Source organism: Protopterus annectens, chromosome 6.part0 (genome assembly GCF_019279795.1).
Source record: "Protopterus annectens isolate FY-2018-M chromosome 6.part0, PAN1.0, whole genome shotgun sequence".
NCBI lineage: Eukaryota > Metazoa > Chordata > Ceratodontiformes > Protopteridae > Protopterus > Protopterus annectens.
In genome coordinates, this window is record NC_056737.1 from 1,109,940,178 (window position 1) to 1,109,966,025 (window position 25,848).

General features: G+C 40.6%; 1 protein-coding gene across 1 annotated transcript in view; it reads left to right on the forward strand.

Moving 5' to 3' along the window:
* The window catches only part of BBOF1 (basal body orientation factor 1), an 872,624-nt gene that overhangs the window by 819,336 nt on the left and 27,440 nt on the right, over nt 1–25,848 (forward strand). The window contains exons 9-10 of the mRNA XM_044073629.1: nt 7,862–7,966; nt 8,851–8,925. Of these exons, the coding sequence (XP_043929564.1) occupies nt 7,862–7,966; nt 8,851–8,925 (180 nt within the window). The remainder of the gene's footprint in view (nt 1–7,861; nt 7,967–8,850; nt 8,926–25,848) is intronic.

Sequence of the window (25,848 nt, forward strand, 5' to 3'; positions counted from 1 at the left end):
GAAGAGGACTGAAGGTCAGCCAAACTAAGACAGAATATATATATCTGAATGAGAGGGAGGATAGAGGAATTGTGAGGATGCAGGGAGTAGAGTTGGTGAAGGTGGATAAGTTTAAATACTTGGGATCAACAGTTCAGAGTAATGAGTGTGGAAGAGAGGTGAAGAAAAGAGAACAGGCAGGGTGGAGTGGGTGGAGAAGAGTGTCAGGAGTGATTTGTGACAGACGAGTACCAGTAAGAGTGAAAGGGAAGGTCTACAAGATGGTAGTGAGACCAGCTATGTTATATGGGTTGGAGACAGTGGCATTGACAAAGGCAGGAGTCAGAGCTGGACGTGGTCTCCTCACAGCCTCTGGGTGTTCACCAAATGCATGGCAGTGCTAGCAGTGTATCTCAGGCTGCAGGTGTTCCTGGTGTTCATATGTTTAGACAATTGGCTCCTTACCACATCAACCAGGGATCTATTGGTTTAGCACAAAGACTCCTTGTTCCACCTTGCTGTACAGTTGGGGATTTTAGTCAACCATGCAAAGAGTCAGTTAATAATGATACAACAGATAGGGTTCATTGGATGCCACTTGGATATGAATTGTCAGATAGCCAAATCCCCTCAATCTACAATATCATCCTTGCATCAAATAGCTTCTCAGGTCCTTGAACACTCCTCTTCTCCAGAAAGCCTTATTCTCTGGCTGCTGGGCTTAATGGCCTGTTCAGTCACTCTAGTCCCTCTAGCAAGATATATGAGAGTTCTACAATGGATCCTGTTGGTTCATTGATCCCTATTGTCTCACCCGCTACATTCACAGATTCCTCTCACACCAGTTTGCATGAATCACATCAGTTAGTTATTGAACTACCCAATGGTTTCAGATGGTCAATTATTCTCCCCACTACCTCCAATAGCAACATTAACCACAGACACTTCTGTTCTGGGGTTGGGAGACATTTCAAAGGGAAGATGCTTCAAGGTTCTTGGTCACCTATGGAGGCCAAGTTCACATCAATGTCTTGGAGATGAAGGTAGCCCTGCTAGAGTTGCAGGTCTTTCAGGAATCCCTCCCTGAGGGTGTGATCTCCATCCAGGCAGGTAACATGACAGTAGTCCGGTATATCAACAAACAGGATGGAACCTGATCATATCCATTTTGCTGGAAGACCATGACAATGTGGCAGTGAGTGATGTCTTCCCATCACTTTTTCATTGCAATGCACATTCTGGGGTCTTACAATGTTCAGTGGACAAATTGAGCAGACCCATTCTAATTCCTCATGAGTTTCAGATTGGCATAATAGCTAAAATCTTCACCATATAAATTACAAGGTGCTGGGTTTGATTCTGATATCAGGTTATTGGCTAGGCTTAAAATAGCCCTTCAGAGCAGTTAGCTTAGTATTAATGTACGAACCTTGGAGTGGTCCCTCAATCAGACAGTTATGACATAAATCTTCAGTCACTGGGACCAGTCTTGCTTCCATCTTTTTGTTTTGTAGCTAAACAACAAGTGCAGAAGTTACTTTGCTCTGATGGCAACAGTTGCTAATTGTACCACACTGTTTTGTTTTTTTTCACTTATACAGTATAGTCACATTCCCTTCATTATCTAACTCTGGAGATTACTTTCTTTAAACATATATCTTCTTCATGCATTCTATTTGCATATAAATACCGATCTCACTCTCCCTGAGTCACATTCCCTTCATTATCTAACTCTGGAGATTACTTTCTTTAAACATATATCTTCTTCATGCATTCTATTTGCATATAAATACCGATCTCACTCTCCCTGAGTCACATTCCCTTCATTATCTAACTCTGGAGATTACTTTCTTTAAACATATATCTTCTTCATGCATTCTATTTGCATATAAATACCGATCTCACTCTCCCTGAGTCACATTCCCTTCATTATCTAACTCTGGAGATTACTTTCTTTAAATCTATATCTTCTTCATGCATTCTGTTTGCATATAAATACCGATCTCACTCTCCCTGAGTCACATTCCCTTCATTATCTAACTCTGGAGATTACTTTCTTTAAACATATATCTTCTTCATGCATTCTATTTGCATATAAATACCGATCTCACTCTCCCTGACGTTCACTTTGCTGCCTGTTCTTGCACACTGCTTTCTTCTTCCTCTCCTTCACTATCTTGTTCTCGTAGTGTAGGGTGGTCACACCAGAAATGTCCTTTATTGTACTTGCTGCAAAACATTCTACAATTTCTAGTATGCCCAGTTACCCACAGTGTGTACATCTTTTTGTGCATTCCTGAAGCAGGCGTAGCCTCACCAGAAAATAAAAACGACTTTAGACAGTCCCCAGTATTTGACTGCTCCCCTTTTTCCCCATTTAACACTTGCCACTTTTACTGATAATGAAACTCACACCTCCTATGTCCTAATCATGACAGCTCTGTAATCAGAAATCTTTCAAACGTCAAAACCAGTGTGATCACATTTATTTGAGTATGGGTTTGTCCATATTGAGTCACTTCAGATGTTCTAAACTGAACAGTCAACTTTCTTACACACACACACACACACACACACACACACACACACACAAACTCGCACGTGCACACACACGCGCACACACACGCACCTTTCCAAGGTTGACAAAAAGCTTTTTTTGCCACATACACTTAAACAATGTACTGTAATCCAAATAGTTTGAATATTAACTCTGAAAAGGGCTCAAATAGCCAAATAGATAACTGTCCTAATATCTGTTACAGTAAACCCTGTCAGGATATCTATCTTGTCCCATGTTATTTTACGAGTACAAGTAAAGTGTTATCACTGTTACTAATATGTATGTATATTAAGGTGTTTCCCCAACCACAACACAAGTGGCTTGCTCAAATGAAAACTTATTGTAAAATTCAGTAATAACAACTCACATTGATTCCTGCTGAATATGCCTAACACTGAATGTACATAAGTTGTAACCTATACAATTTGATTCCTGCTGAATATGCATGGCACTGAATGTACATAATTGTAACTATTACTATACAACTTTTCTTGTATATTACTACTTTATTTGTATTTGCTTATTTTTGTATATTCTTTCTTTTTTGCATTTCTCTATCCTGGAGCTTTTCTCCCCGGGCCTCCACTGAAAACAGGTCTTCTAGACCCAGTGGACTTCCACAGTAATCAAACTGGAAATAAAATAAAAATAAAATAAAACCATTTGAAATGTCAGGATATGTTAGAGTGAGGCCTGAAACATGGAGACTGAATGGCCAAAAGAGCAGACATATATACTAAGTCTGGGATGGCCATTTCCCTGAATATTTCCTTTTCTCTGAAGTGTGGCAATCTTGGATTTGGTATATATGACTTTGGGGGAGTGGAGGACTTTCCCTCCCCCCACAGTGGGGGTGCAGGAGGGCTTACCCCTCATGCCAAAAAGAAGTTTAAAGAAGAGCCATCTTTGGCATTCACCCCTTTCTGGGTTTTTGGTCTTTTTTTTCAACTTGGCAGTCAGCATTTTGAGTGGTAACATTTCATTCGGGAGCCTTGTTCCATACATCATACCTGTTTATCACCTGTCCTTTGTTTGCCTTGTAACCTGTATCACTGGCCTCATAGCCAGCCTTAGGCATAGGCCAACTAGGCGGCCGCCTAGGGCACTGGTCTAGCAAGGGCACTTTTCCAGTATTTATTTGGTGTTAGGTAGACCAGGATGGGGGCACCGGATGGTGTGTGTAGGGGTGTTGTGGAGCCCTTTTGCCTAGTGCACCATTTGACCTAAGGCCAGTCCTAAGTCTGGCCTCCATTGCTGTTACTCTCCATGCAGTTAATTCTTCATTAATTTATAATTTCCTAATTTCTGCTTGGGTGTAACACACAGTTCATTGCCGAATGAATTGTGATTCTCCATCTCAGATAATGTCCACCTCCACTACTCTTTGGTGTTTTGTTCTTACCTTGTGTCACAAGTCAATCTCATCAACTTAGCTCTCCACTGACATTACCATCTCCTATTCAGTTCCATCTTTCACATTGCCTGCATTGACTGCACACTCTGCAGGATTATTTCTACACATTTTCCACCAATTCACCCTAGGATTGTGTGGACTCATCATCTAGCTCACCTGCATGTATCAGTTGTAACAGGGCGTCATTGTCCATGCCTCCTACTGCCATTACTGTTGCTTTTCCTGAGTTAACATTTATTTCCAAATTCTGATCACCTTCCACCCCGATTTGTTGTTGTGTACTTCCACAGCTTTTATCTCTTCCACCATGCTGGTTTTCCTCCTCCCTTCTCATCCCTCAGGTACCATCTGGAGAAAAGTACAGGAGAAACTCCCTACTGCCCTGGGCACATTTCCTATAGTTGGTATTGATTGCCACCATAGGTTTCCCCTGAAAATAGGCCACAAGCCTAGTGAAACTAAAAGTGTCAACAAAAATATAAATTAAATAAAAAATAAACAGTCACTAACAAGTCCAAATGTAGAGAGTACTCAAGTGGTCATTATGATGAAATTAACAACTCACTAGGCAATCTGTGGAATATTGTTTACCACGTATACACAAAGAGCAGCTATGTTAAAGGATATATTCTATCACATTCCCTAACCATAAAACTCCCTTTCCTCTCCCAAAACCTAAATCCCTTTCCAGATCATTACCCTAATTTACACTCCCATCCCCTTTCCTCCCCCCATGACTGCTGTACATACATACCATGCTCTAACTCGAATCATGTGTTCAGGTATAGTACGGCAGATGTTTATCCAAACTCGTATGTGAGTGGCAGACTACATGAGCTACAAGACACAGTGGTTTTCGAGCACTTGGGACTCAAGCTCTTTTACTAAAACCTAAAAATACTGGGAAATTCAAAAAGAAATCCATGTATTAGAACTGTAAAATCAACAAACTTTATAACAGAAAAAGAAGACCACTACATATTCTGTAAAAAAGCTTCCTCAGCAACTACTAAAACTAGGTAAACAAATCACAAAGTTCCAAACACAGTTATCAAGATTATTAAAAGTAAACTATTAAAAACATAGCTACTAACGTCAGAGACAATAAAAATAAAACTGTCCTAAACTGTATAAGAAAAATTAAAGGTAAAATTCAGAAATGTGATATATTGGTAAAAGACACTGGAATAGTTCATGACCCTTAAGATATCTCCAGTATGTCCTCTGAAATATTTAGTAGCAATTTGAAGTACTATATTAATAAAATATAATTAAGATTAAGAAAAAAGAAGGAAGCAGAAATTACTTTTATAATATACTAATTATCACAGAAGATGTGTTACTGGCAAGAGTTAAGAATAACAGTGTTATATGATCTAATAATAGGGGCTTCCCCATACAAAATAACACTTAGACCTGTAACAATGCTTATTTAACAGACTTTTGAATTATAGTTATGAAAGAAAATGTGAGAAGCAAAGATAATTCCTTATCAAAGAAGGTGGTTTAGTTTGTATCCAGATAATTAATTTAACATTCAAGCTTTGTCATCAGCTCTGTAGCATAGAGAGAGAGAGAACTGACTACATTACAGGCAACTCTGTTTCAAAACATGGCTGTGCAGTGAATGGATGTTGTCGTATCACCAGTCCTGGGATGAAGGAGGCATCTCCAACACTTGCCACATAGGTGGCACCTACTGGGAGCACAAGGTGTTCGTCCCTTGGTGCTTGAGCCTGGGGAGCCTGAGCTGCAGTATGTACATCACACAGTAATCTGAGAGGAATTTAGTATGTGGTGGTACTGCCACTCTTCTCCTCAGTGGGCAGTTATAGCAGAACTTAGAAGAGCTACCATAGGCATGCTCCACCAGGAGAAAGAGGGAAGGCCTCCCTGCAGGACCAGCAAGCTGGCACACTTCCTACTACCCATGTCTCACTGCAAACTGGATGAGCTGATTAGGGATTTGTGGGGAGAAATGAATGGGATATAGGGCTCTTGCCTTGTCTGGAGATTTCTGGCTCCAGTTACCATGAAATGAATGGCCAATCAGATCCGGTTAGAGGAGCCATTTGGCTCAGTCCTGTGGGAAGGAAGGGAATAAAAAAGACTTTGTAAATCAAATGAAAGATCTCTTGGTGTTACATTAAGATTAAAATGGGTTCATGAAGGAAAGGTCCCACTTTCTAACTTGGTACTATTTCTTGAACAATTAACTGTTGTTGTAGATGAAGGTGGGTCATTTCATACCAGAACAACTGACATGATCCCATATAGAGGTATACTTGGTAGGCTAAATCAGTTAAAATTAACTACTGTAGAACTAACTGGATCAGAGACAGGTTACTTAATAAAACATTGACAGAAGTTGGGGACACACCTGGACACAACCAGTAGAATACCACAAGGCTTGGTGTTAGACCCTTTATGGTCTGGTATCTTCTTTTTAGAGGTAGAACTGGGAACCAGCTGTGGGTGACAAAATAAATAGGCTACTACAAGGTGGGAAGCACGGTTACCTTCAAAGCAGGTAGAATGGTGCTGTGGGGGAGGGGGGAACTACACATGTGCAGTTATGGTGCTATAATAGTGGTTTTATGTTCACCATAAAGAAATGTAGCCTCATGTGCTTTGGACAATACTTTCAACTCATAAAGAACCTAACTACAGATAGCAATGTTATCTTTGTTCAGAATATCTCCACAGTTGTTAGAGAAGCTTTTAAGATAGTTCCTCTAATACAAAATGGAATATCAGAAAGATTTGTAGAAATAATTGTACCACTGCATCTGACAGTGATTTGGCTATCTATAAATGATAGTGAAGTATTTCATAGTTGCCTAAAACTGTACCTTATACAACTACAAAAAGTCCAAAGGTTTCTCACAAAGTAAATAGTGGTGATGTCACTGTTCTCAGTGCTGCACGGCCTCCTGAGGGGGTGATTTGTGCTTGCTCTTCAAGGCATTGTGAGATCATGTTAATTTTGAAATACTGTGTCTAAAATAAGCAACCCTTGGAGTTAACACCAGGTCTGGTAACTTCACTGAGGACAGTATCTGCCTATGTTATGGAAAAACAAACTACCACTCACAATTAAATAATGCTTAATTTTGTCTATTGTTAAGAAATCACTGCATGATTTTATGTGCCAAAAGTACAGACATGGGTTTATATCATTCAGACCTGTAGAAGACCAGCAGTTTACAAGCTTGATTTTCAAACCTATTAATCTGTGTAAAGCTCTGACTTGAAGCCCTGTCCATGCCTTTACAAAATGTATGGATGGTGGGTGGTTGGCATCATGGTTAAGGTGTTTACCTTGCACACACAAAGTGCAGGGTTTGACTCTCACATGTGGTAATTGGCTAAGCTTAAAATGGCCCACAAGGCAGTTAGCCTAGTACTAATCTATGAATAGAAGATGGATGTCCACTGTAAGTTCAAGGCAGGTGTTTATTCTGCAGGAGATCAAGTCTTATCTGCCCACCACCCTGGATTAGTCACACATGCTGCTTGAGATCCTTGCTATTTAATAATTTTGAAATAATTTTTCTTTGTGAAAGAGAATAAAGTTGTATACGATACTTAAAAAATGAAGAATTAGTATGTGGGCAAGTGTCTGATACTAACTTATTTAAGCCCTTTGGTCTTAGTACTACAGGTTTGAAGGAGATGGACCACAGTCATGTAGAGCTATAATTATGACAAGTATATAACTTCCATATGTTCAAGGGCAAAACAATCATATTAGGAGGGTTATTATTTTTGAGATGGCAAATCTTACTTGTTATCTGCCTGCTGTAAACTGTCTATGCTGATTGCAGGAACAATGTAATTATGGTGAATGCATTTATTCCTTTAACTTGGTGGCTGCCTGTCTAAACTATTTTCTTGATATTCTGCAGGGCTAATGTTAAGACTGGCAAAGTAGATATCAGTGAGCTGACCTGGGAACAAAGGGAACAGGTCCTGAGACTGCTGTTTGCTAAGATGAATGGTTTGAAAACCAGGTATTCAACTTGTTTTTTGTCTCTTGTACTCTAGTATTAATAAGAATCTGTGAATGTTACCTAGGACAACTACTGATCTTTCGTTAACTTTATTCTTCTTAGCAAAAATTCAGTTTTTAAGGCTGGGTTGTCATTCACAATGAGGGAAGTCACTCAAGAACCAAACATCACAGTAGAGAGAATGCATTGCAGGAATGATGCCCCCTACCAAGAAAATGCTTTCTGCTGAACAAATCCTTACAAGGCTTGGATAAATGGGGGGGGGGGGGGTAACTGCCCTCGTGCAAGCTGCAAGGCAGTATGATATGCCACTATACCTGAGGTGTCAATCAGTCCATTCAAGCAGGATCAGTAATCATTTAAACATCTGCAATCAAGAATCACAGCTGCTTAAATGATAGCCAATGTCATTGTATTACGAACTGTAACAAGGAGTTAATATAGATTTTTGCTCCAGTTTAGCAAGTCAGGTTTAATAAAGAGTTTGTATGTTGATACATTTATGATAAACAGTAGCACTTTGTCTAGCTTGAATAAGATCTTTATCTGTGGCTACTACAGTTTACCAGAGTTGTGAGTATAGAGCAGTTCTATATATAATGGAAGCATGAATGCTTCCTCAACTTTGCTCAGTCAAAGAACTTCTGTTTTTTTCTCCTCAATTTCAAACTGAGGAGTACCAAATGGGAAGCATTGTGTGGGGTATAAACCAACCTAACTGCAGATCTGCCCCAAAATAAAGAGATCCCTAATCCTAGCAAGTGGAGTTATTAGTTTTTAACACTTTCTGCTATAGTATTAATAATTACTTTGGCTTTATGCTTATAGTACATAAATTATGTAGTTTCAGACATTGAGTGTTTTTTTTTTTAAATTTTTTAAAGGAAACCAAGTCACGATCTTCCACTTACGGCTCCTGATGAGAACGGTCATAATATGAATGGTGTGGAAGAAACATGGTAAGATGTCATACTATAGTCAGATGGGTTTTTACATTTTTTACTTGCTTTCAGGATAACCCAGCCACTGGGGATGCACAAGCCAGTGCATTTCTTTGTGCCGGTCCCAAGCCCGGATAAATGGGGAGGGTTGCATCAGGAAGGGCATCCGGTGTAAAACCTCTGCCAAATTACTTATGCGGAGAACATTTCATATTTCCATACCAGATCGGTCGAGGCCCAGGTTAACAACGACTGCCACCAGTACTGTTAGCCAACAGGGTGCTGGCGGAAACTGGGCTACTGTTGGCCGAAGGAGAAGAGGAGGGAGAAGGCATGCCTGAAGGCAGGAAGAGAGGAGGAAGGTAAGGAGTGTAGCAGTGAGGGTAGGAACTTTGAATGTTGGCAGTATGACTGGTATAGGGAGAGAGCTAGCTGATATAATGGAGAGAAGGAAGGTTGCTATACTGTGCGTGCAAGAGACCAGATGGAAGGGAAGTAAGGCCAGGTGTATAGGAGGTGGATTCAAATTGTTCTATCATGGTGTGGATGGCAGGAGAAATGGGGTAGGGGTTATCCTAAAGGAACAGTATGCCAAGAGTGTTTTGGAGGTGAAGAGAGTGTCTGATAGAGTGATGTTTATGAAGCTAGAAATTGATGGTGTAATGATGAATGTTGTTAGTGCATATGCTCCACAAGTTGGGTGTGCGATGGATGAGAAAGAAAAATTTTGGAGTGAGTTGGATGAAGTGGTGGTGAGTGTACCCAAGGGTGAGACACTAGTGATTGGAGTGGACCTCAATGGGCATGCTGGTGAAGTGAACAGAGGGGATGAGCAAGTGATGGGTAGGTATGGTGTTAAGGAGAGGAATGCAGAAGGTCAGATGATTGTGGATTTTGCGAAAAGGATGGACATGGCTGTGATGAATACGTATTTTAAGAAGAGGGAGGAGCATAGGGTGACATACAAGAGTGGAGGAAGATGCACACAGGTGGATTATATCCTATGTAGGAGGGCCAGTCTGAAGGAGACTGGAGACTGTAAAGTGGTGACCGGGGAAAGTGTAGTTAAGCAGCATAGAATGGTGGTCTGTAGGATGACGTTGGTGATCAAGAAGAGGAGGAGGAGTGTAAACAGTGCCAAGGATTAAATGGTGGAAGTTAAAAAAGGGTGATTGTGAGGTGGAGTTCAGGGAAGAGTTAAGACAGGCACTGGGAGGCAGTGAAGAGTTACCGAATAGCTGGGTAACTACAGCAGAGCTAGTAAGGGAGACTGCTAGAAAGGTGCTTGGTGTGACATCTGGACAGAGGAAGGAGGACAAGGAGACCTGGTGGTGGAGTGAGGAAGTACAGGAGAGTATACAGAGAAAGAGGCTGGCGAAGAAGAAGTGGGATTGTCAAAGAGATGAAGAAAGTAGACATGAGTATAAGGAGATGAGGCGCATGGCAAAGAGAGCGGTGGCGAAGGCTAAGAATAAGGCATATGGAGAGTTGTATGAAAGATTGGACAGTAAAGACGGAGAAAAGGACCTGTACCAATTGGCTAGACAGAGGGACAGAGCTGGGAAAGATGTGCAGCAGGTAAGGGTGATAAAGGATAGTGAGGGAAACATACTCACAAGTGAGGAGAGTGTGTTGAGTAGATGGAAAGAATACTTTGAAGGGCTGATGAATGAAGAGAATGAGAGAGAGAGAAGGTTGGATGATGTGGGGATAGTGAATCAGGAAGCGAAACAGATTAGCAAGGAGGAAGTAAGGACAGCTATGAAGAGGATGAAGAATGGAAAGGCTGTTGGCCCAGATGACATACCAGTGGAAGCATGGAGGTGCTTAGGTGAAATGGCAGTGAAATTTTTAACCAGATTGTTTAATGAAATTTTGTAAAGTCAGAGGATGCCTGAGGAGTAGAGAAAAAGTGTTTTGGTACCTATCTTTAAGAATAAGGGTGATGTGCAGAGCTGCAGTAACTACAGAGGGATAAAACTGATCAGTCACAGTTTGAAGTTATGGGAAAGAGTAGTGGAAGCTAGGTTAAGAAGGGAGGTGATGATTAGTGAGCAGCAGTATGGCTTCATGCCAGGAAAGAGCACTACAGATGCAATATTTGCTCTGAGAGTGTTGTTGGAGAAATACAGAGAAGGTCAGAAGGAGTTGCATTGTGTCTTTGTGGACTTAGTGAAAGCATATGACAGGGTGCCTAGAGAGGAGTTGTGGTATTGTATGAGGAAGTCGGAAGTGTTAGAGAAGTATGTAAGAGTGGTACAGGATATGTACGAGGGTAGTGTGACATTGGTGAGGACTGCGGTGGGAGTGACAGATACGTTTAAGGTGGAGGTGGGATTACATCAAGGATCAGCTCTGAGCCCTTTCTTATTTGCAGTGGTGATGGACAGGTTGACAGATGAGATCAGACAGGAGGCCCTGTGGACTATGACGTTTGCAGATGACATTGTGATATGTAGTGAGAGTAGGGACCAGGTTGAGGAGACCCTGGAGAGGTGGAGATATGCTTTAGAGAGGAGAGGAATGAAGGTTAGCTGGACTAAAACAGAATATATGTGTGTAAATGTGAGGGAGGGTAAAGGAATGGTGAGGATGCAGGGAGTAGAGTTGGTAAAGGTGGATGAGTTTAAGTACTTGGGATCAACAGTTCATAGTAATGGTGAGTGTGGAAGAGAGGTGAAGAACAGAGTACAGGCAGGGTGGAATGTGTGTAGAAGAGTGTCAGGAGTGATTTGTTTCAGACGGGTACCAGTAAGAGTGAAAGGGAAGGTCTACAAGAGGGTAGTGAGACCAGCCATGTTATATGGGTTGGAGATGGTGGCATTGACGAAAAGGCAGGAGTCGGAGCTGGATGTGGCAGAGTTAAAGATGTTAAGATTTGCACTGGGTGTGACTAGGATGGACAGGATTAGGAATCAGTATATTAGAGGGTCAGTTCAGGTTGGACAGTATGGAGACAAAGCAAGAGAGGTGAGATTGCGTTGATTTGGACATGTGCTGAGGAGGGATGCTGGGTATATTGGGAAAAGGATGCTAAGAATGGAGCTGCCAGGTAAGAGGAAAAGAGGAAGGCCTAAGATAAGGTTTATGGATGTGGTGGGAGAGGACATGCAGGCGGATGGTGTGAAAGAGCATGATGCAGAGGACAGGAAGAAATGGAAACAGATGATCTGCTGTGGCAACCCCTAACGGGAACAGCCGAAAGAAGAAGAAGAAGAAGACTTGCTTTCAGGATAATGCAATTTAAAATCAATTTATTCACTTGGAAAATATGCCTTCCATAAAATTATAGATTGTGGAGTAGAAAATATATAGTAGACAGGGATAGTCATAACACAAGACTGGACTGTAGAGTCCATAAGCTAAAAAAGCATGTCCAGGTGTCCTCCATGCAAAGGTCTATATTAAAAAACTTAAAGCAGGATTTATTTTGATAACTTTTATGTAACCTATGAGTATATCTCAAGGGAAGAACGAGACAGAGATAGGCATTTGTCTTTGTGACTTTGGTTGGAGTGTATCATTTTGCATGTAGTCCCTAATGCCTAAGGAGAAGAAAGCCATGTAAATTTATTTATTTATTTATTTGTTTGGCATTTGTTTACCCAGAAAGTCTGACTGGAAATGAATCCCGTCTTCAGCAGAGGCCCTTGGAGAAAAGCTCCAACATACATAGTTCAATTAACGAACTACATAATATTATCACATGAAGTGCGGTAACAAATAGTAGAATCAACATACAGGATAAATAAAGTCAGATCAGAAAATCATATAACGAATGTTAGACAACAATCATAGGATACTGAATACCTAGGAAAGTACAATCAGTCGTGACAACCGATGGTAAAGATGTTAACTATGGGCAAAAAACTACAGCAAAGGAAAGGGATTTTGTAGTTGGGGAAGATTAGGAAATGGAGTTAAAGTACAGAGCTATTGGAGAAGTAACTGGTGCTTTGGGTAATAAGAGAAGGGAGGAAAGGAAAGGGGAAACGAAGAACAAGGGAACGAACAGGAAGTAGGGAGAAGGTAGGAAGGAGTAGGAAGCCTGGCGTAAGACATATACAGAGCCAGGAGGTAAGGAGAAATCTCTTTAGGATTGTTTGAATATGTGGCTACATGGCATTGCTCTAATATCTGTAGGAATACTGTTCCAGACCTTGGCTACTGAGTAAGAATATAGGCAGCAACCGATAGATGTTTTCGGTTTATGGATTTCAAGGAGGTGTTTCTCAGATGAGTGAAGAGGGTGATTTTGGAGGTAATGGTTAAGAATGGTCCTGGTTGCTGGGCAGGATGAGGATTTGTATACCATTTTATGTGGAAGGAGGAGTTGGGTGAAGTTGAGGTAGTGAGGTAACTCAAGCCAGATTAAATATCTGAGAGCGGAGCAGTGGTGGGAGTTGTATTCTGACTGGCTGCAACTCTAACTACCTTGACAATGAGACAAAGTGTTAAAGCAAATATATATATATGTATGTATGTATGTATATCTATATAATTATCTCTCCCTCTCTGTCTATATATATATATATATATATATATATATATATATATATATATATATATATATATATATATGTTGATACATTTTTTACAGAGGGCTTTAGTGATGCTGACATTCAGCAGATAAAGAAGGTATATAGTTTTTGTCAAAAATAAGTTATAATGTATGTCATACAGTATTATAATCTCAGGAGTTATGGAGATTGAGGTACAGGAGATTGTAGAGGAGTCCATGACAAAGAAGGCAGGTGTTAGAATAGAATGCAGAGTGAAAGATGTCAAAGAAGATAAATATCAGAATATGTAGAATCATAATGAAAGTGAATACGTCATTCTTTTCCTAGATTAAATCTTTGTCATACTTCTGTCTTAAAATGTAGTGGAAAAAAAATGTGGAAGATGAGAGAGCTTGCCTAGAAAACTGAAATGACCCATGTTCTATTACCTAGAAAACACACACTGACTGATGATTGCTCTACCAAATGAGGTCATATGTCCTATGTGGACATCCTTGACTGTTTCATAGTAGTGTATGATGTTCTCTGTGTTTTTGTAAGAGAGATGCACCCTAAAATACTTCTGGAATAACCACGGACAGCAAATGTGGTATTACCTGAAGCCCCCAATTGTGTCTATAATGTCTGATGGCTTTTTCTCCTCTAGCTTTTCCTTCTGTCTCTGACCTTGAAAGTGTATATCTTGTACTACTGTACCTCAGTCTATCATTTGTCTCTAATGACATTTTTGCTTCCTCTATATTTCTTCCTTAATTTCATCTTTCCACTGTTCCTTCCTCTATCACCTTCTTACTTATTTGTTTTTTGTTCTTCAGTTCCCCACTGTATTTCATAGATAATGTAGTTCCCCTCACTTTGACATCCATACATCTGGAATATGTTGGAAATATCCCATGATTTGAATTTGCAGAGCTGTAGCTGTAGGAGCAGATAGGACTAATCCAGCAGGTCTTGGGAACATTGGGCACATCAGACTTTCCTGCACTGCTAAACTCTGCCCACAACTCTCATAGTGCACTGCCCTAGCTTGATACTCCAGTTATCTCCCACCACTAATTTCATGTCACATGTGGAATAACTCGAGGCTGCTTCAAAGTTTTATTTTATATTTTGAGTCAAAACTGATTTTTCTACTTCATATAACATCTCTCATCATTCCTTTTATTTCTATTTCCTATTATAATATTTCTATGTAGCTATAGCTGTTCTTTATAATTCTAATTGTGACATGTATTCAAAATCGTTTCTATTTATCAGATGGTATTCCATACAGGATTTATTCCATTCTGCAATCACTGCTTCTCACAGTACATGTTCATGTGGTAATTAAATTCCACTTGTAAATGGACAAATAAAGTATTTGATCTCTTTAGGTGTGTGTCATGATGCCAAAAAGTATTCATTTTCCAAGGAGTTTAATGACACTGCTAATGGATGCCAGGGAAAGGTTCTTCAAAATCTTTTGAAGTAAAAAAAGATGCAAAGGATGGAACAAGGGCCATCTTTTTATTCTGCAAAATCTCCTTTACCTTCTTCCTCCTGTATAGCTAACTGTCATAAAGATTCTCACAAAAGCAATGAGAAGTGCCCAAAGTTATTATATTATTATTATTATAATATATATTATTATACTCCTGAGCTGGTAAGTTAGACAAAAATCAAAAGAAAAAATCAAGCAAAATGCAGATACAAAACTAAAGTTTCCAGCTTTGATTCTTGCCGAATCTCCTACACAAATGACAGACACTGTCAGAGAAACTACTGAGTATGTGTTTTCTTTAGGCCCTATCTTCACTCTGGCTCAGCATCCCTGCCCAATATCCATACTGGCCTCTACTGCATAGTTCTGCCAGAAGGTGACTATGACAGACAAGGAACTGTTATTTATTTTTGGAATCTTTTTTGTCTTCACTGCCTGCTGACCATCAGATCCTCTCTTAGCCAACTGGCCAGTTTTTCCCCATACATCAAGGTGAAAGGCCAACTAAAAGGAGGTCATCAATTGGGCAGTCATCAGGCATTCTTTTTTCCTATATATGGCCATAATCGCACCTGCTCGGTAACATGTCTAGGGTTCAGAGTGCAATGGGTGTCAAGAGGGAATGTTTCAGTTAAGTCCGTGGATGATGTAACCTTGCAGAACAGCCCTGCCCCTCCATTTCTGTGGGATGTCTGATCCCAATGGGGATTCAGAAACAGAAATGAGCCCTCTCACCAAGGAGGTCATCCAGGAAGGCCATGTTACTCCTTTCCTTCTCCATGTCAACTCCAGCAGGTACCTGAGATGTTAATTAATCTCAAGTGATGTTAAGAAACTGGAGGTGTAATATTTTACTGAGAGACAGATCCTCCTTTTCATCCTACTCAGTGCCTATCCACAGACATTAGTCTCTCAAATGTGCAGAGCACAGATGTTTGCTGAACTGACATCGATCGAGCCAGTTGGCATTTGTCCAACTGGTGTCTGCTTATCCAGCATCAGCCCTACCAACAACAGCCTATCCAACATAGATCCCACCTGTGTTTACATACCTAATGTATGTGCCTCAGGCTTCAGCCTTACTGACGTCAGTGTAACCAGTGTCAACCAACACTAGTATATAGCCTAATAAATTGTTTGGTGTGCAAAGAGTGGCTACTCATCTGCAGTATGCTAGGGAAACAAAGTTGACACATCAAGGGCCTGTAGGGCAGATCTCAGTTTTTGTGTTGGCTTACATAATTACACAGGAGCAACACTCTAAATCAGCAGCAGAAGTTTTATGGAGCTTCACCACAGACCTGAAATGAGATGCTGCTTGGATAAGGAAGTCAACAAACTGTTTGAAGTAGCTGGTTGAAGTATTACCAAATTAATCAGCATGGTAGGCTTACTACTGTCCAATAACTGTTTTTAATAAGTTGATTATGTAAGAGGCAACAACCTGTGGTATCATTACCACATGCAAGATATTTGCCAGAGGAGATGTCTGAGACAGCTGGGGGAATTTTATCTCGACTGTGGACAAAGAATTCCAGTGGCATCCTCTTCATACAGAGATGGATTAAAAGAAATTTTACCGGCCTCTGTATGAATGTGCCTGCTTGCGTATTTGAATACTGGTTCTGAAATGTAATTTGTATAATTGTATGCTGTTTGCTGGATTGTGTGTCATGTTTTGTAGTTTCATATATATATGGGTCTACTTTGTTTCATTGAAAGCTCATTTCACTTATTTTGAATTCACCCTGACCAAATCACTGAAAGCTCAAATTACTGAAAACTTATTTCACTGAATCTCATTTCACTGAAGTGAAGTACTGGCACTGTGTAGAGTACTGAAAGGCAAGTAAAAGGAATATACCCTTTTCCCCACTGTAGTGCGATCCTGGAGTTAGTATATATAGTTAGGGGGTGCAGGGGGTACAGCCCCCACATTGGGTGATGTGGGGGTGTAGCCCCTCACCTAGTTTGGTTTTATTTTATATTTCACCAAAAGCTTCAAAACAATACATTTTAAACCATAGACATGCATACTTACATCACCAGTGACTATCTCTTTCCAGAAGACAATATATACCCAAACTAAATGGGAGGCTGGGCTCCCCACACACCCCCAATGTGGAGGGCTGTGCCCCCCCCCCACACCCCCCCAACTCTCTCTCTCTCTCTGTATATATATATATATATATATATATATATATATATATATATATATATATATACACATATACTAACTCCAGAATCGCACTACAGTGGGGAAAAGGGCATATACATTTTACTTGCCTTTCAGTACTCTACACAGTGCCAGTACTTCACTCCAGTGAAATGAGATTCAGTGTAATAAGTTTTTAGTAATTTGAGCTTTCAGCAGTTTGGTCAGGGTGAATTGAAATTCAGTAAAGTGAGCTATCAATGAAACAAAGTAGACCCATATATATATATATATATATATATATATATATAAATGATAAATGCCACTGTTGTGATTCTATGGTTAATAAAGCTGGTAAAATACATACAAGATGTTTAAACAGAATTTGTTCTATGGTGTTAGTGCTACACACTTGCTCACACTCACACACACAAAACGTACCTGACCCTGGGCTTTCTGAAGTAGCCAGCAAGGATTATTCATTCAAGTTAAGGTGACTCAATGATTTTCAAATCTGTAAGTTAAAATGGTAAGAAATTAATGCATGACTAAAAATACATTTGACAGTTTAAGACTGCTTAAATGAAACTGGAAAACCAGTAACCTGCAAATCTTCACCTCAGAAATATAGATGTTTGCAACAAATATAACACAAAATATTTTCTTTACTGTATGATGCTCTGTTTTTCCAGATGAGTATTTTTTGTCACTTTGATGTAGCTGATAAACTGAGTATGTCGGCATTACTGACAGAATTGTGCTAGTTGGTTACTTTTTTAACTACCAGAGCAGCCTACACAGAAATTCCAAATGTTTTGATTTAATGACCTAGTTTATTTTCCTGAAACTTTACAAATCGCGACCTTTACAGCAGCAGTTTTAAAGCTAGCAGTGTTCCCATTATAAAATACTTTACGAAAATAAATTGGAAACAATTCATGAATTACCCCAGACAAACTGTAAAACATCTAAGCACTGTAGGACATTTTGTTTAAATGTTGTTAGTATTATAAAATGAATACCAGTGCATGTCAAACAAGACAGGTTTGCTGCAGTATAACTGTTCTGACTGCTGCCGTTCTTTTGTACTGGTAGTGAACTCCTGTATTATATTTTATTTGTCATACAGAATCACTGTAGTTCACCCTAGTGCCCAGTAACATTCTTGTGAAACATTATATTCTCCCAAACATATCTGCACACCCATATGCCTTAAATAGCTTATAATTTTCTGAAGTCTCTAAAGGTATGCATTTGTTACATCTTACTTTCTATATAGCACTGTTCTGTTTGAAAAAAAAATACACATATTTGCTCTGAATCAATGAAGTTCCCACATACAAGGCACTATAAAAAGTACAGCAGTTATTGTTTTTGTCCAGCTGCAATACGACACAGAAAGAGCAGCATTATAAAACATTCATGTTTATGAATTAATCAAACTCTCTGCACATTGAGTTTAAGGCTTGCCCGAATGTCACATAAGTACTTTGTAATGCTAGTCAGTCAGCACATATTTCCACAGATAAAATAAAATCTTATGCAGCACTGCCCAAGACGAAAAACATCAGGTACTTAAACCAGTTAAAAGATAAGAATGTGAAAAAGAAGACACACTAATCAAAAATCCTTGGGTTCATAGGTGTGTACTAAGCTAGTGACCACAAGGGCCTTTTTAAGCATAGCCATACACCCCAAATCTCTGACAAGTTCTGGTACCCTTGATAAATGTAAGCAGGGTCTAGGGAGATGAAACATTTACAAGCAGGGGCCTGGAAGATGAACCATTCACAGGCTGCCTGTCTCCACTAGAGACATAGATGCCAAGCCAGGGATGAATTTCCTCTTCCCCGTCTAGCTGCCAAGGTTACACTTGAATTGGTTTAGGGAGGAACTCTGCTTCATATGAATGGGGAGCCTGTTCATGAGAAGGGGTGGTCTCTGGGATATATACCTGTATCTGCAGCAGGTCATTATTATGTCACAGGCAAGGTTTAAGTCTTTAGAATGGGCAATCTGGGTGTTGTTTATCTTTGGAATATGCAGGGGGTCTATCAAGGTGGGGTCTGAAAATGCTTTATATGCCAGGCATAGATCTCCCCTCAACAGCCTGTAGGAGACACAATACAGGGATAAGGTTTTGAGGCAGTCTGTATAGGACATGTTCATTGCACTGTGTGCTCTTTTAGTAAGGAACTTGTGTGGATGCTCCAGTTGTTGGATATACCTGGTTAGAGACATACCAAAGAGGGCATTGTACTCAGTGATAGGTCTGATGAATGGTATATACAGAAGAACAGTGACCTTCTTGAACCTAGATACCATACCTTTGTTTATAAGTTGCACAACATAGAATGATTTCCACACTACTGTAGACACGTGATGGTCAAAGACCAGATTACTGTATATGTGTGTGTCCCCAAGTCCCTGACTACTAGGTTGACTCTTAGAAGTGTGTTGTCAATATGATAGTTACCAGAAATGGATGACTTCCTGAAGGATATTATGCATTTTTTTGGCATTTAGAAAGTATTTTTTACCTGGATTCAAACCATTACTCTACGGTATTCTTCTTGTGAAGTTTGTCCAGTTTGTCCATTAAGTTCGACAAGCTTACTAAAAAGTAACCTAATAGTTTAACAATATCTGTGAAACCTGCTTAGTAATCCATTCTTTCAGTAACAATGAATAAGGAAGCTATTGATAATAAACATGGTGGCAAAAAGAAAATGCAAAAACTACTATAACTAAACGTGGATCTGAAGAGGTTTGCACACAGTGTCAAATGAAAAGCACTTCAATAAATTATTATTTTTTTGTGCCTTTCTCAGTCTGCCGTTCACTGTGACATCACGTTTAGTTATAATAAACATGGTGGATCAGCTCTAGGTGATTCTTAGACACATATTAATGAAGCACTCTTTCTGAAAAAAAGAGTAAGAAAAGAAGCCTGAGCAATGGGGACAAATGCTGCCCTTTGAAATGAATGAAGAGGGTAGAGCCAGGGTGCTGTAAAGTCATAATGTGAACGTCTCTGCATTTCTGGATTTGGGTGGCTAGTTGACGTTAACTTGGGTTTATTTGGGCATACATCATTTAAGTCATAATGTGCAAATTCCTTGTGGGTGCTGCGAAAAGCACTTCAGGCTGACATCAAAGACTGAAACAATACTAATTTCATGAACTTTAATCATACTTTGATTTAGGAATGGGGTCCATTGCCATCATGGTATTAGAAACCCAAAAGACTTGGAGGAATTAAAAATGCAATTCACATTTAAGGGGAATTCAATTTCACCTAGTATACAGCCACCAAATGGTATAGCTTGAAACACCCAAAGGAAATTAAAGAGATGCAGATCATCTATCAAAGAAGATATTTGTCTGGCGTGATGTATGCTTTTTATATAGATCTCCAATTAATGGCATCTAATGTAATAATTTTAGTGTATGCACTGCATCTTTAGATGTTCATCTTATTGATCACTGCTGTAGTAGCCATAGCTATATGGGTTATAACCTGCATAGGATATAACAGCTGGCCAGTTTCCAAATGCTCAGGGTGTCTTCCCTGTGCCCACACTGTAAGTTAGCTTGAGTTAAGTGGACTAAAAAGATAGGTATGGGTGCTAAGCCCTTTAGACCTCTGAAGAGTAATCTAATCTGAGGCTTTCAGGGATAAATAGTAAATTTGTTCCTTTGCTGGGCAGATAAGTTCCCTTTGAGGAAAAAAATTATATTAAAAAATGTTTGTTGAATACCACTTTCCTGTTCAGGAAAGTTATTTTAAACCTAAGCGTTTGTGTTTTAATGGAGTGTTATGAGACTGTATCGTACTTTTAAACGAGAACACTTTTTTTCCTGTCAGTTTAAAAGTTGTTTAAAGTACTTGAAAAACATTTTTTTCTGTGGATAAATTGTGTTTATTTTACTTTTGACGGTTGGAAAAGTGTTTCAAAGTACTTTTTACTGTATTTTTCTGAGAAAACAAAGTTACTGCTAAAGACTTTTAAATATTACCAGCTTTTGCTGCTTGTTCTCCATGGAAAAAGAGGCACTATTTTCTGCTCGACTGTGGAACAAACTGTCAGTCCCATGGTTGGTCCTTCTTCCAGCCACACACAAACCAAAGTTAATGAAATGGCTTTTGCCAGAATGAGTTGTATCTCAGACATCTCATCTTTTAGCCTGGATCCCTCTGGTATAGCACCCGTAGCCATTATGGAACAGGGTTAATCACGTCCTCTGTAGCTATTGGGGTACCCTTAGTAGGCGAGGAGTAACACTCATCAGTCCTGGGAGAGGCAAAAGGGAAGGCTTCCCTGTTTTGTTAGAATGTCATGCTTTCAATAATTAAGTTACTTCTGTTGCACAGCTCACTACTCATTGTTTGCTGTGTGCATGACTCAGTAGATACTTCTTCCAGGGCTGTGGCCACTGGTACTGTTTTGGGGAGGTTTGCCTGGCTGCATTCTCAGAACCTCCCAGATTATGTTAAAAATGAGATTTTAAATTCTTCTTGGGATATTTAGTTTTTGGACCCACTGCTGACCCTGGTAACTAACTCCCCATAAGCCTGACTAGCCTGGTCTGCAAGGCTGTGGAGCGCATCATCGTGGAACTCATTAACAAAGACATTGGGAACCTCCAAACACTTGACCCGACCAAGTTCGGCTTTGTTAAGGGTCGATCATGCCTACTAAACCTGGTTGACTTCTTCGAGACAGTCACCAAGGCCATAGATGAGGGGAAGGTGGTTCACACAGCCTACCTTGACCTCGCCAAGGCTTTTGATACCATTCCCCACTCGGGAACTATAGAAAAACTCACCAGCCTGAACATAAACCCCTACGTCACGAGATGGGTTGCCAACTGGCTTACAGACAGAACTCACACGGTAAGAATAGTGGGCTCCAGGTCCGACTCTAAACCAGTCACAAGTGATGTCCCACAAGGCTCAGTCCTGGGACCGCTACTGTTCGGCATATACTTCTCAGAAGTACAGGCAAACACAGGAGGACTATGGCTAACCAAGTTCGCCGATGATTGCAAACTGGAAGCCATAATTGACTCTCCAGCTGATATGGACATTCTCCAAAAAGGCCTTACTGAGATGGACACCTGGTGTCAAAGTCATGGTCTCAAACTTAATGCCAAAAAATGCATAGTCATCCCATTTGGGAAAAACAAAACACCCATGAATTACCACATAGGTGGCAGCCCCCTTAATACAGAAGAGGTAATAAGAGATCTGGGGACCCAGGTAGATAGTAATCTCTCCTTTGACAATCATATTGCCAAAGTAGTTAGGAATTCCTTTTATGTAGCCCATCTAATTACTAAAGGGTTTGCATCTAGAAATAAAGAGGTTATAGTGCCCCTCTACTCATCACTCATCAGACCCATCACAGAGTACAATGCCCCATTTAGGATGTACCTCACAAGACACTTCTAACAGCTGGAAAGACCACAAAAGTACCTCACCAAGAGGATTACTGGCCTCAAACATATGTCCTATGTAGCCCGACTGGAAAAACTCCGGCTGTACTCAGTGGTATATCGCCTACTCAGAGGTGATCTCTGCCTGACTTAAAAGCCATGTCCAACTCAGAATTGATGGACATGCTCTACCTAAAGAAATCCAAGTCACTGCGAACCACTTGCTCTAGTGAGCTAAACCTCGCCACAGCAATCAATAGAACATGCTGGAGGGATAGATTCCTGTCACAGAGACTCCCCATGCTTTGGAACAAAATTTCTAACTACATTAGGTAGAGCCCCCTCACTAACACTCTTCAACAGAAACCTTGACGAGTAGATGGGTAACAGAAAATACACCCCTGGGATCACTTCATTGGCTTTTCTTGACAGAGGCTCAGTTAATTAATTAATGGGACGGCGAAAGCTGACACACTCTGGCTAGGTTTATAAATGCCCTCGGGCAGATAGCCTAGTACCTACCTAAGAACCTATGAACCTAAGACTCCACATGAGAAAACTACAGTAGTATCTGAAATCTCTTTGTTCCTAGCACAATATCCTTTGTTTTTTCAAATTCCATTGCTGGGGTTTCTCAGAAGGGAAATCACTTGGTGGAGACAGCAAATATCCTTAAATCCAGGTCTCCCCTTCTCCATCCCTGTTCCAAAGCAGTAAGTCACCACAGATGCCTAGGACTTTGCTTGGGGAGTGGTACATCAACAAGCAAGGGGGGGACCAGGTAGTACCCCCTTTGCAGACTAGCTATGTTAGCTTGGGATATAGCTTTGCAGCACAATCTCACTCTACAGACATCCTAGACTATGTCAGAGCAATACCGTCTGGCAGACAAGCTGAGCAAGACAAGGGCTGACCCTCACAAATGGAACCTATATCAGGCATACCTCCCAGCACATAAAATCTGGAGAAATCCTGTCATAATGGAGGGACAAAGGGCCAAAAATAGAGACACATTTTAAATATTGCTCATATACACTTACAAAGTTGCTAGAATAACAGGATTTGTGTTAGCATGCATTTTCTGACGGCTATGAAGTCCGAAACTCAAATTCATGTCATTATTTAGTGACTTTAATCCTTAGATCTCCCCAGCGATTTGTCAAAAAAGAACAATTGTTATGAGGAACAGACCAAAATTATGAGGCAAAAATCTGGACATTCTGTGAAAATCTGTACAGTTGAGAGGTGTGAATATCAGGGGCATCTTCAAAGATTTGATACATCTGCAAGGAATTCCTCATGCAGACCTGTTTGCCTTCTCTCTCCTCTGAACAATCAGCTGGCTGGCAAGGTTATGTTCCAGGACTCCATGCAAGAAGGCCTGGAAGACAGGTGCCTTTCCTTTTCCTTGGACAGAAATGTTTCTGTATGCTTTTCCATCCTTTCCAATGATATCCAGGGTACTTCTGAAGATTCAGCAGAAATCACCCAAGATTACTGTGGTGACTCCTGTCTAGCCCAGGCAACTGTGGTTCTCCCTTATTTTGGAAATGGCCAGGAAAAATTAACACAAGCCTCCTCACAGACATGATCTACTCACACAGGAACAGGGGGTGTTTTTATACACCCCAGCTCCAGTCAACTTCAGTTGACTGTCTGGATGATAAGGTCTTAATTCCTTTTAGGCAGCTGTTTGTTGAGGATGTGCTACAGGTACTAATGGAGGCAAGAAAGCCTGCTACTAGAAAATTATACATTAGTAAATAGAAAAGGTTATCTAGTTGGTGTCAACAGCATAACCAGTACCCATTCAGAGCTAGTTGTTCTCTGGTTTTATAATATCTGTGGAAGTTACTATCCTATGGCCTTTCTTACTCCTCCACCAAGGTTCATTTATCAGCACTAGGCTAATGGCCCTGGAGCCTTTACAAGCCTAGCCCATAGGATTACCCTGGCATCGTGCCACCCGACCTTAGTTCCTAGTGCCTCTGTCGAGTAGAGCCATTGGAGTGATCCCCGGGGTGAATTTTCTATTTCCCATCCACTCATCAAGATTTCTCTTGAAGAGGGCCAGTGAGGTGCTCTGCTTGACATGTATGAGAAGTCTATTCCATAGCATGGGCAGTCTCTGGGTTATGAACCTGTCCCTCCAGCATGTTCTGTTGATTGTGGTAATGAGGTTGAGGTCTCTGGAGCGTGTGGTGCAGTGGGATTGGGATTTCTTTAGATGTAGCATTTCTAACAGAGCTGGGTCAGACATGGCTTTGTAAGTCAAGCAGAGATCGCCTCTAAGTAGGCGATATGAGACAGAGAATAGTTGGAGTTTTTTGAGTCTCTCCATATAGGACAAGTGTTTAAGGCCTAGGATCTTCTTTGTGAGGTACTTTTCTGGCCTCTCCAGTTGTTGCAGGTGTCTAGTGAGGTACATGCCAAATGGGGCATTGTACTTGATGATTGGCCTAATAAGGGAAGAGTAGAGGGAGACAATGACCTCTTTCTTCCTGGATGCAAAACCCTTAATATTGAGATGTGCCACATAGAATGACTTTCTGACCACAGTGGCAATGTGGTGGTCAAAAGAGAGGTTGCTGTCAACCTGTGTTCCTAGATCTCTTATAACGCCTTCTGTGTTCAGTGGACTACCATCAGGGATAGCTCGTGCTATTGGACTGCCGGTCTGCAGCCCTACCACCTAGAAAAAAAACATGAAAAAAAATCTGTGAAACAAAAAATCCATTCAGACTGCCTTTATCAGCAGTCCGAATGCAGAGAAAGAGGTACCCAGCAACCTGTGCTGTAGGATACCCAGAAATCTGTGCGGTCGATGACCGCACAGAACGGAGGAGCTCCGGACTGCTTCCCTTGCAGACAGGGCCAATGAAGAGTGAGCTGAGAACTTTCTCTCAGCTCTCGCGGGGATTTCACTGTGCGGGCTTCATGTAGATCGATTGGTTCTGTTGGCTGGACTATGTGGCTTCTCTGCAGGTCGGTCGCTGGCTTTGGATATGTTCACAGGTAGGTGCAGACATGGTCGGACGGTCGCTGGTGTGTTTGTGTGTTGGTGTTGGTGTTGGTTAGGGCTAGGGCTAGGGCTAGAGTAAGCTAGGTAAAGCGATAGTTAGGGTTTCGCTTGTGTGGTAGTATTTTCAGACCACTTGCCACTTCAACATCAGGATTATACCTACAAATGAAATTAACTGTAAAACATAAACTGTAACAATTTAATTCCCAATACTTTTATCTGATTTAATAGCCTTTATATAAAGAGTGTGTGTGTGTGTGTGTGTGTGTGGGGGGGGGGGGGGGTTAAAAGAGGAGATTTATTTCCTTAGAAGTTCCGATGG